The 11306-nt window shown below is 48.8% G+C and overlaps 1 protein-coding gene across 3 annotated transcripts in view; it reads right to left on the bottom strand.

Annotated features, from left to right (window-relative positions):
• Nucleotides 1-398: 398 nt before the first annotated feature.
• Nucleotides 399-11306, bottom strand: part of Scara3 (scavenger receptor class A member 3) — a 30360-nt gene continuing 19452 nt past the window's right edge. For 2 of the 3 annotated variants that reach the window (XM_051195488.1, XM_051195490.1), the window contains exons 5-6: nucleotides 9105-10148; nucleotides 400-1058 (exon numbers count right to left, since the gene is read on the bottom strand). In XM_051195488.1, coding sequence (XP_051051445.1) covers nucleotides 607-1058; nucleotides 9105-10148 — 1496 coding nt within the window. In that variant the 3' untranslated portion in view covers nucleotides 400-606. Of the gene's footprint in view, nucleotides 1059-9104; nucleotides 10149-11306 lie in introns of all 3 variants that reach the window. The other variant, XM_051195491.1, reaches the window with a different exon arrangement.

The raw sequence follows: 11306 nt of genomic DNA, 5'->3' as shown, positions 1-11306 counted from the left end.
TGGACGTGTGAATAACAACCCTCTGAACTTGTCAGAGATGACATGCACGGAGGATGCCAGCCAGGCAGAGTTCTCCTGCCATGTGTGGGGCAGGGCAAGTCCCTGTGACTCTGTTCCCATGGCTGTTGGGAGAGGCTCCCTGCAGTGTCATCTATAATGCCCCAAAGGTTTCCCTGGATGTTTTCAAGACCAGGAAGAGGCTTCTGGCTAGTGTAGATGTTAAGTCACTGCAGAGACTGGAACTAGTTATCATCCAAGAGATCTAAGACATTCTTCCATAGCCAGCCACCTCCCTCCCCAGCAGGCTATCACAGGAAGTGTGTGTGTGTGTGTGTGTGTGTGTGTGTGTGTGTGTGTGTGTGTGTGTGTTTCTTTTTCCCTCCCCTCCTAACCAGCCATGGAAACCCAGTAGGCTCTCCCTGGCCAGCAGAGAAATAGGGGTAGACAGTGAGCTCTTTTCCTGGGGTACAGTCATTATTGGGGAGCTTTAAGCTATACAGTCAGTTCTAATAGACACCCTCATATCAGGATCAAAGAACAATGATTGTAGATAGTAGGCCCTTCTGGTCCCCAACCTGCATTGCAGCATCAGGCCAAAGACCTCTTTCAGTGAGGGCTCTGGTTCCCTGGAGGGCCTGGAGGCCCGGGTAATCCAGGAGGACCCTGGATACCTGGTTCACCCTTAGGCCCTGTGGCCCCCCGCTGGCCTGGTGACCCTGTCTTTCCTGAAATCCCTGGCTTTCCCTGAGGCCCTGAGGGTCCTGGTGACCCTGGAGGCCCCTCAGGCCCTGGGGGCCCCACATCTCCTTTGGGGCCTGGCTGCCCCCTTGGCCCTCCAGTGCCAAAGCTGCCCTTTGAGCCTTTGAGTCCTGAAAAGCCTTGGGGTCCAGCTGGCCCTCTCTCTCCAACTGGTCCTGGCTCCCCAGGTGGCCCCTGAGGACCCTGACGTCCCGGGGGTCCCAGGCTGCCGGAATCCCCCTTGGGTCCTCTGTTACCAAGAGGTCCTTTTATGCCTGCATCTCCTTTGAGTCCTCTTGGTCCGGGAGGCCCAGGGACACCTAGGGTTGGATAGAAGAAGAGACAGGACACTCATGAGGCTTTCTGTAAGCAGAGTGGTCAGGGACAGCTGAAGTTCATACAGAAGCTTGACTCAGGGCAGCTGCTACTGAGCTATCAGATGATGCTTCGTTGTTGCCGGAGTGGTGGTTATAACAGTAGGTTCTATGCAACACATATTGGTATCCTACACTGGGCCTGCTATACTGCTAACACTCCCAGGTCTGACATCCCTCAGCTTCATACATAGCTAGCAGGACTGAGGGCAGGGCTCTCTCTCTCTCTCTCTCTCTCTCTCTCTCTCTCTCTCTCTCTCTCTCTCTCTCTCGTGTGTGTGTGTGTGTGTGTGTGTGTGTGTGTGTGTGTGTGTGTGTGGTGGGGGTACTCCCATCCTGCCCAAGGGAAGTCTGACCTTTCATAGCTCCTGTGGAGTTTGATTGCTGTTTTCACTGCCTGCCCTACCTCCTGGAACCTCTTGGGCCTCTGGGATCAGGGGTGGAATTGGGGATGCAGAGGAAAAAGTGAAGAAGGTAAGGCAAGACCTAACTCAAAGAAGCATCCCTCTCCAGGAAGTCCACTCGACCACCCCAACTTCTCCTAGGAGCTCCTGAGGCTGCCTCTTTCTGAGCCTTTAATCAGTGCAGAGAAATCAGTGCAGCAGAAGCCAGCACTAGGTGTGTATCTCTTGGACTCTGTTAAACCAGAAAGACAACAAGAGTAATTGTTTTACGTCTTAGCACTGGGCATCCAGCCTGGTATGCGGTCATGGGAGCTCAGGGTTTGTGAGAAGAGGCCATGTCTCAATCTGTGGACCTCTATCATGGGCCTGATGATGGGGAGAGACATGACTTTCAGCATGGAGACCATGCCAGGATCCAGTGGCCTCCCATCCCCTACCTGTCAGTGTAAGTCTCAGAGTCCCCTCTCAGATCTACACCAGCTCTGAGGATACATGACCCCGCTCTGACAGGGCACATAGAACGCCTTAAGGCCTAGGTGACAGAGCATGGTCTGAGATGGGACAACGTGGATGAAAGGGCTCCAGCTATTGTGGAGGCAAGGCTTGGTGCAGACCTCATTTTCTTCCACGGTCTCTGTGTGGGTGAGGGACAGGGTTGATGGGAACTGTGAGTCCCAGAACCTGACTCAGATCTCCATGAGAACTCTGCTAGCAACCCAGACCCTTTGCAGTGCAGTGTCAAAAGTTTGTACATTAGGTGGGCTCTGGTCCAATTCCTTCAACTAAAATCTGGAGAGTGAGGTGAAATCCCATCACTAGGCTGGAGACTGGTCCCGTTGGTAAAAGACTTGCTGTCTTGAGGATCTGAGTTCAATCCCTAGAACTAGTGATGGGTATGGTGGTCTGTGAGTATTCCTGGGGTGGGGTGGGAATGGGGTTGGAGACAGGTAGATTCCTTGAGTTTGCTTGGCTAGCCTGCCCTAGCTTACTTGTCAAAATGAGAGACCTTGTCTCAAAAAACAAGGAAGATGTCTCCTAAGGAACAAAACCTGAGGTCCACACACATCTGAATACACAAGTACCCCCCTCCCTTCTTCCCCTCTCTCTCCCTCCCTCCTTCCTTCCCTCCCCCTTCTCTCTCTCTCTCTGTATGTGTGCACGCGCGCGTGTGTGAATACAATTCTAAGGGCTTCTTTAGTGGAGACTAGAACTCAGTGATATCTTTGAGGAAAAGGATGCTGGGTGCTGATTGCTGAGCTCTCTAAGTTTCCAAAATCTTATTCTATGTTATTCTATGGTCCCGGATCACCATCACCCTGGCTGATGTGACCCACAGTCCCTTGGTCTCCCTGGGTCTCCTTCTCAAGGTGTTTCTATGTAGAGCCAGGTCAGTGAATATCGATTATGACCTAAACTGGAAACCAGAGCCTGGACAGTCAGCCCCATTAGAGCCAAAAAAAACCTCCAGCCAGCAGCTCCTGCCATCGCCTGCCATGGGACAAGACTCCACCTCAGCTCACATGGCACGCCAGCAGAGGTGGCTGGAGGTTGAGACAGCTGGTGAGTGATGGTAGCAGCCTGGCATTGGAGAAAGCAAGAAACAGGACCTGTCCTTTGATCCCCCAAGTCCCTTATTGCAGTTACCAGCATGGCACAGGCCCAAGCTGATGCCCACACAGGGCCCACCTCCCCCAGCCTGGCAGGTCTTTCTGGGAACTGGCAAATCACAGTGCTTGTCCTTATTTGGCTCCTGGCATCTGGACCAGCTGAGATTTGGAGAAGCAGAGAGCCATTTAGCAGTGGAGAGGCTCTGTGAGGCTGTGTGGCTGACGGAGCGATGCTGGGCAATCCTTCCCCATTCCAGACCTCAGAGTTCAGCAGAGAGCAGCACTAAATATCACCCCTGCAGACAGCTCAGTTAATGTAACACACACACAGCTTAAGTTCTTGACTTTGCACAACTGAATGTCAGAGTGCCCTATGGCTCTACAGCTCCTTGTCCTGACACCCCACCCCATGACTAGGTGGGCACTTGTGTCATGCCTCTGTGCTCATTTTGGAAGTTCCTTTGGATTCTTCTTCCACCTGTCTCGGGAACAGCCTGCTCCAGAGACTTCTCTAGGCCCTAGTACTCCACCCTTTTTGACTTTGGGTGGAAGCGATTGCACCCCATGTCCAGTCTGAGGATCTCATCATAGCAAGGGTGCTATGCCTGCCCCCAGGCCATCTGACATATGCCACCTTCTTCTGAGAGCCCATTTTCTCCAGTGCCCCTGCCTCCTGGAAAGGGCCTCTCCTTGACCCAGAGGAGCACAGCAGCCACTGGGAGGGTATGTAGAGTCTCCATGTCAGCAGCAAAGGAGAAAGGGCAGAGACAGACAAAGGTCTGCCCTCCCTGCCACACCGCCACTCTTTCCATGGCAGAGCCAAGCCATCTTTCCTCGAGGGAGGATGAGTACCTATCATGCTTGGGTAGACAATTGGGCAGAAGCCTCAGACCCGGTCATACCACTCATCCCGTTATCCCAAGCATCAGTGCAAGGAGGCCCCAGAAGAGAATGTCCACTTCTTTCTCTATGCCCTCTCTCGTGGCCACCACTACTGCTCCATCTCTGAGAACTCAGATGAGCCTGGGGCAGCAGCGGGAGGAGAGCAAGCAATGGGCCACTCTACCTAGCTTTCTCCCACAGCTACCACTGCTGCCCCCAGCAACCCCCCAAAAGGGAGTCCTGGGCCTTTTCCATCCAGTCTGGGGCTGTCTGAAGACGGGTGGGGGCTCTAGACTCTTCTGAAGAGCACTGAGGGTCTGTTAAGAGTAGGGAGAGCCAGCATAGGGTATGCAGCTATAATCTGAGCACTTGAGAAGCAAAGGCAGGAGGATTGGGAGTTCTGGGCTCCTGTCCTGGGTTACATAGAGTCTGTGTTGCTACCTAATAGCTTGTTTCAAGAAAGAGCACTTGTCCAGCATGTGCAAGGTCCTGGATTCCATCCTTAGAACTTACATTAAAAAAAAAAAAAAAACACAAAGCAAAACAAAAAACATGGGTGGGAACTTGGAAAGACTTCTTTCTTAGATGATCAGATGAATCATAAGAGATTGTGAGATTGTGAGGCAGGGGAGCCCCGTCCACCTCAGGACAAAGTCAACAACCAGCTGTTAGCACAATGGGAAGGAAAATGATTCAGGCTCAAAACACCACCAGGATAGAGTTCCAGTGAGCTGTCAGTAGTAATAAAACACCGGCGTGTGCCGAGTACAGGACAAAGACGAGGAGGGCTCAGAACTACTCTGCGCAGCCAAGAAGCAAACACCAGCATGGTGGCTGAGGTAAGGAGTCCCAGGGAGGCCCATCATTATTCAGGAAGCTACAGGCTGTAATTAGGCTCTTGGACCCATTAGGAACCAGCCACAACTGATTGCATGTCTGAAGGAGGCAGGTAGAGTAGGTGGTGGTTCTGTGGTCCACACTCGGGATTAGAGAAGATGAAAGAAATAGGAGTGGCTGGAAGAATCTAGAATCTCAAGAAATAACCCTGCCCACCCATGCTATAATGAGCCATTAGTAGGAGGGTTCCATGGTACCTCTTGTAGTCAGCTCACTAAGACAGAAGGAACTGGAAATGGAAGAGATGGTTCCTTGAGTGTCAAGCCCAATGGAAGCTGCCCTGTCCTGAACCCTGAGATCTAGATTGGAATGCCAGCTCTGGCATTAGCATGTTAGGTGGCTGGGCTTGATCTGTGTGTCTGTCTCTCTCTCTCTCTGTCTCTCTCTCTCTGTGTGTGTGTGTGTATGTGTGTCTGTCTGTCCTTACGTATCTGTCTCTATTTCTTCTGTTCTGTGATTCTATTGACATCAGCCAGAGAGTCTCAGTCCTAATTATGATCAACAAAAGAACACCTAGAGAATGCTGATTAACTTATATGTCTGTTGAGGGTGGGCTGGTATGTAACATCCTACATTGCTGACCAAGAGTAAGAGAACTGTTAGAGATGATGCAGAGCATCTTCCAGGAAGTTCTGGAGTGACACCAAGTGCTGAGATCCCAGGAGAAGGCTCTCCCTGGTGCCAGCCTGCAACCTCTGCTGCTTCTCTACTCAAGGTGCTGTGGGGAGTGATCATTCTGTATAGACTGAAAAAAACCTAACAGAAGAGTACAGCTAGGGCATCAAAGAAAACTCCCAACAGCTTTACAAGGCTGGCCAGACAAAAATGGGACGCACAGCTACTAACCCTTCTTCGCCTGCATACACAGCCCCTGTGCCTAAACAGAACTGTTTTTCCTTTCTTTAAAATAAAATTATTTGCCGGGTGATGGTGGCGTATGCCTTTAATATCAGTACTCCAGAGGCAGAGGTAGGTGGATCTCTATGAGTTCAAGGCTAGGCTGATCTACAAAACAAGTTCCAGGATAGCCAGAGCACTTACACAGAGAAATCCTGTCTTGAAAAACCAAAAAAAAAAATTTTTTTTAAATTTATTGTGCATGTATAGTGTTTGCGTTTATGTGTGTGAGCATATGTTCAGAGGTCAGAGGACAAGTTGCTGGAGTCAGTTTCTCCTTCCACCTCTCAGGCCCTAGCTATTGAACTCAAGTTACCAGATTTGGTAGCAGGAATCTTAACCTGACAAGGCTACCTTTGGTTTCCCTTCTTACTGTGTCAACTCCTGAATCCTTGTGGGTTATAGCAGGGTATAGCAGGCGGTGCTTACAGAACAAGTTTTCAAGTTTAATTCCTTGCACACTTGGCATCTACTCTCCATTCATACTTCCAGTTATTCATTCATTAAGCAAAAACTTCCAGAGAGCCTTTGGGGCCCACGAACTGTTAGACAGTTGTGAATGGGAAAGGGCACTATGTCATCAATATAGTGATGTCATCTCATATTAACACACCCTTTTTAGATCCATATGATTATTGTCACTGAACCCCACAATGACCCTATGTGGTACTGGCAGAACAGGTTTTAGTGGTCTTATTTGTGCTGGTTATCTTTAACTGTCAACTTGACACAACCTAGAATTGCCTGTGAAGAGAGTTTTACTATGGAATTGTCAAGAGCAGGTAGGTCTTGGGGCATGTCTGGTGGAGTTGTTTTCTTTTGATTGACATAGGAAGCACAGTCACTTGTGGGCAGCACCATTACCTAGGCAAGGAGGTCCATGCCTGGGTATACAAACAGTGTAAGAGGGGAGAAACCTAGCTAATGGGCCTGAATGGATTCACTTCTCTCTGCTCTTGACTGTTAACGGGATGTGACTAGCTGCTTGAGTTCCCACCTGACTGCCCCTCAGGGATGGGCTGTTATCTGGAATTGAAAGCCAAATAAACCTTTTCTTCCCTAAGTTGCCTTTTATCAAAGCAACAGAAATGAATGTAGGACATGGTTGGTGAGGAGACTGAGTTGAAAGTGATGAAGAACTCTACCCACTCTCAGCTAATGAGCAGTGGGTTTTTTCCCCTCCAACTCCAAAAGGATAGTCATATAGCAGTCCTAGCAGAGATACTGTCTAGCACAGACATAAAAATTATCCCAGAGACTAGGGAGAGAACAAGATTCTAGGAGAGGTGTAACCAGTGTGCATGCACCACAGGCTTTCTGTGGTGCATGGAGGCTTGGAATTAGAGCTGGAAGGGGCTGGTCCTACCCCTTCATTTACAGATGACAGAGCACAGTTGGAGAGATGAAGCAAGTTTGCCTAAGTCCCAGAACAAATTATAACCCAGCCTCCTTTCCTTTAGAGGTATTTGGCAGACCCTCCACTGCTTGTGTCACGGCCGTACCTATGTCCTAACTATCAGCTCTACACCGGCCAGACAACCCTCACTGCCAGCTCCACTGTTAGAGACTCAGAGCCTGTCTGAGGGTGAGGGATTAGTTCCCTCTCGGGTGTGATATGCAATTTACCTGGAGTCTTTCAGATAGAAGTTGTGCATGTGATGACTTTAAGATCAGGAGGGATGTTGGCCAACAGACACAACTTAAAATTGCACCTTACGGGCCACACACATGCATCCATCCTCTCAGTGAAATGATAAGGTCAACTTTCAGTTCCTATGGAAATACTCAGGACTGGGCTTTGTTGTAAATATAAGATGAAACAACAGTTAAACATGTTCTCCCCACCTCACCAATCTATATCAACAAGAAAATGAGCTCAGTGTCAGTAGAAACATGAAGATGTTGAATCGAGGGTTCCATGTACTCAAACAGATGTCCCACCATGCTTAAGAGGTGGGCTTGTAATGCAACTCTGCTATGATCAAGGCTGCAGCAAATGTCACTCTCCAAAAATTCCTCCGGGTACTGTCTCTATCTCCTCCATTCTCCATCCCTTGCCCTATAGTGAAGCAGGAGCTAGGTAGAAATGTCTGAGCTATTTGCTTTCAGCATCATGATCTCAGCATCTCCTCTCCTGTGTGGACAGTGGACACAGTTTTGAAGAACTGAAGTAGGGCACCAGGACAGAAAGAGAGAGAGACAGAGAGAGAGAGAGAGAGAGAGAGAGAGAGAGATAGATAGAGAGAGAGCATGCATGTGTGTGAGTGTGCATGCATATAAGTACATGTTTGTATACATGTCATTGGCCAGGGAGCAATATCAGGTGTTTTTCTCAATTGATCTCCAGCATATGTTATGATCGCTCTGTCTGTCTGTCTTCCCAGCTATTACCTATCTTCCTACATTCTACTAGTTCTGTTTTTTCTTCTTCTCCTTCTTCTTCCTCTTCTTTTCTTTTTCTGGAGAATTCTTATGAATAAGGAACTTAGGGAGATATAGGAGAAGAAGGCAGAGTTATGGGTTTCTGAGGGATGCTTAGTTGGACAGGCAGACAAAAGCATTAATGAGGGGGCAGAAAGGGAGAAAGTGGGCATACTTGTCTAAAAGACAAGGTCTGCATACTTGCCTATGTGGACTAAAAGAAATCCATGAATAAATCAAATGTTCTTTGAAAGGTAAAGTCAGAAACCATATCACCTTCACCAAGAGGTCTGCAAGAACCTCCCTTCTTTAATTTGTTCCTTTTGTTGAGACAGTTCACTATGTATCTCTGAGATTTAGTGTGTAGTCAGTCCAAGCTAGCCTTGAATCCACGACAATTCTCCTGCCTCAGCCTCCTGAGTGGTGGGATTATAGCTGTGTACCACAGTTTAGCACTCAAAGATAGAATTTTAAACATTAAAGATGATTTCTTTTTATTTGTGCATGTGTGTGTGTGCCTACTTGTGTGTGTATACCATGTGTGTACATGTGCCTGTGGAATCTAGAAGAGAACTTCAGATCCCCTGACTTAGAGTGACAAGTATTTGTCAGCTTCCTTACATGGGTGCTGGGAACTGAACCAGGTCTTCTGCAAGAGCAGCATGTGTGCTTAACCACTGAGCTCCTCAAAGGCGTTTCTTAAAGTTGCCTGCTGCCTTGGGAATTGGTTACAGGATGATTTCAGCAATCTATTTCCCTATGCAGCTCCCTCTATCTAGCATCCTCTATCTATGTACATACTATTGGAGATTTCCCTAAAATCATGTGCTCCTGTATATAGAAGTAACTCTGAGTCCCTGGAGAATCCTGCCCACTCCTCTTACCTCGGATGATGGTGACATTTCGGAGGATTTCTCCATGCTGTGTGTCCACAGCCTTCATCTCCTCCATGATCATGGAGAGGTTTCGGACATTGAAGTCCAACCGAGCACTGAGCAGACTGAAGCGCTCCCTGAGCAGGTCTGTGGTACCCAGCATGAGGGAGACGGACTTATTTAGGTAGTAGAGTTCCTCAGCGTGGGTGTGGAAGCCCAGAGTGCAGGACAGCCGCACATCGTCCAGGTACTTGAGCATGCTATGCACGTGATTGTCGGTGGCGTTGATATTGGTGAAGATGGTGCCGATTTCGATCTCGTGTGAAGCCATGCGTCCTTCCAGAGACTCAAACCTCTCCACTGTGCGGTTCTGGGCATATCGGGTGTGGTATTGGAGGTCATGCATGTTCTCCTCGTGGTCATCCAAAAAGGAGGAGATATTGTCCAGCTGTAGCTGCAGGCCCATGACCTGCAACACCAGGTCATGCATGCTCTCAGAATTCTGGCTAATGCGCTGCGAGGAGGCCCCCAGGGTGGTCTGAATGGCCTTGACCATTTCTCCAGTCTTGGCAGAAGTGCTACGCAGACCCCCAAAGAGCCTTGTGTAGTTCTGCCAGTCTGTAACCATCTTCTGTAGGGTCAGGGTCTCCTCGTCTGTCTTGCGCTGGATCCCATGGATCCACTCAGCAGTCTGGCCCACTGTGAAGTTGATCTGGTGTACCGCAGCCCTGACATCATAGCACTCCTGGGTGAGGTCCTTCAGAGTGGTGTCCATGCCTGCTGTGGTGGCCTGCCAGCCCCTCACCTGTGCCAGGAAGAGTCCCAGGGACTGATTTACCTGGTGGACGTAGAAGGAACAACTGCCCATCTCCTGGGAGATTTGACTGCTTGTAGTGGAGAGCAGCTCATGGGCCTGGGAAGTCTGGTCCAGCTGGACCTCCTGGGCCAGCAGCATCTTCTGAAGCCCCTCGAGCTCCTCTTGGAGCTTCCTGATTTCCTGCTCCAGCTGCCCAGCCTCACGGCAAAAGGAGCAATTGTTCAGAGCTTTTGGGTCTTCAGGAGAAAAGGGGACAACATTTTCAGTTAAATGGGACAAAGGTGCTGTGTGTGTGTGTGTGTGTGTGTGTGTGTGTGTGTGTGTGTGTGTGTGTTTATTTGCATGCAGGCATACATGCACATGTATGGAGGTCTAAGGACAACTGTAGGTGCTGTTCCTTGGGTGCCATCTGTCTTGATTTTTGAGACAGATCCTCTGGCTGGCCTGGAGCTTGTCAATCAAGCAAGGCTAACTGGCAAGTGAGCTCCAAGAATCCCCGTTTCTGTCACAATAGCACTGGGATCACAAGTATTTGCTACCACACCCACCTTTTCCAAGTGGATTCTTGGGATTATGCTCAGGTCAATGACTGAGTTCTCCCCCTAACCATACAGGCACTTTCTGCAATGCAGGCACAGGAACTGGCTTCCATTCCTGCTGTGAGAATCCCTCTCAGAAATCTCTGCAGAATCCCGTCTTTACTCTACAGTCTGAAGGGTAGGATTTTGGATATTTTCCCCACAGTATCACTGCATTCTCAAGAACAGATCTTAATAGTTGTTCTGAGGTGAGCAAGAACCTCCATTGTGCACTTCATTTAAACATTTCTACACAATTTTAATATTTGTTGTCTTCGTTGATATCTCATAGCGTATTTGTGGGGAAGATGGCCCTGGTGACAGAAAAGTAGCTTGCCAAATGGAACTCCATTATTAGGTGTCAGGACAGCACTTTCTATTTGCAACAGAGATTATCTTTGTAAAATTTCATTTATTTTATTTATTTATTTATTTTTGCAATTTTATGTGCATTGGTGTTTTGCCATGGGTATTGGGTCCCTTGGAACTGGAATTACAGACAGTTGTGAGCTCCCATGTGGGTACTGGGAATTGAACTCGGGTCCTCTCAAAGAGCAGTCAGTCCTCTTAACCACTGAGCTATCTCTCCAGCCCCCAGAGATGATCTCTAAACCCTTATCTGCTGTGACTCCTGCTAACTCCCTCTCTTAGAATGTTCCTGATTGGAGAATGAAAGAGAGACCATTGTGAACTGTGCTGTGGCTCAAGGCAGGTGACTCGGAAGGGGCTCATGTATAGCAGGATGCTTTGCAAGGTCTTAGAAATCATTTGAGATGCATGTGGGCATTTTGAGAAAGGGCCATGCTCGCTTTCCTT

This window comes from Phodopus roborovskii, unplaced genomic scaffold (assembly GCF_943737965.1).
Source record: "Phodopus roborovskii unplaced genomic scaffold, PHOROB, whole genome shotgun sequence".
NCBI classification, from domain to species: domain Eukaryota; kingdom Metazoa; phylum Chordata; class Mammalia; order Rodentia; family Cricetidae; genus Phodopus; species Phodopus roborovskii.
This window is presented reverse-complemented; position numbering and strand designations above follow the sequence as displayed.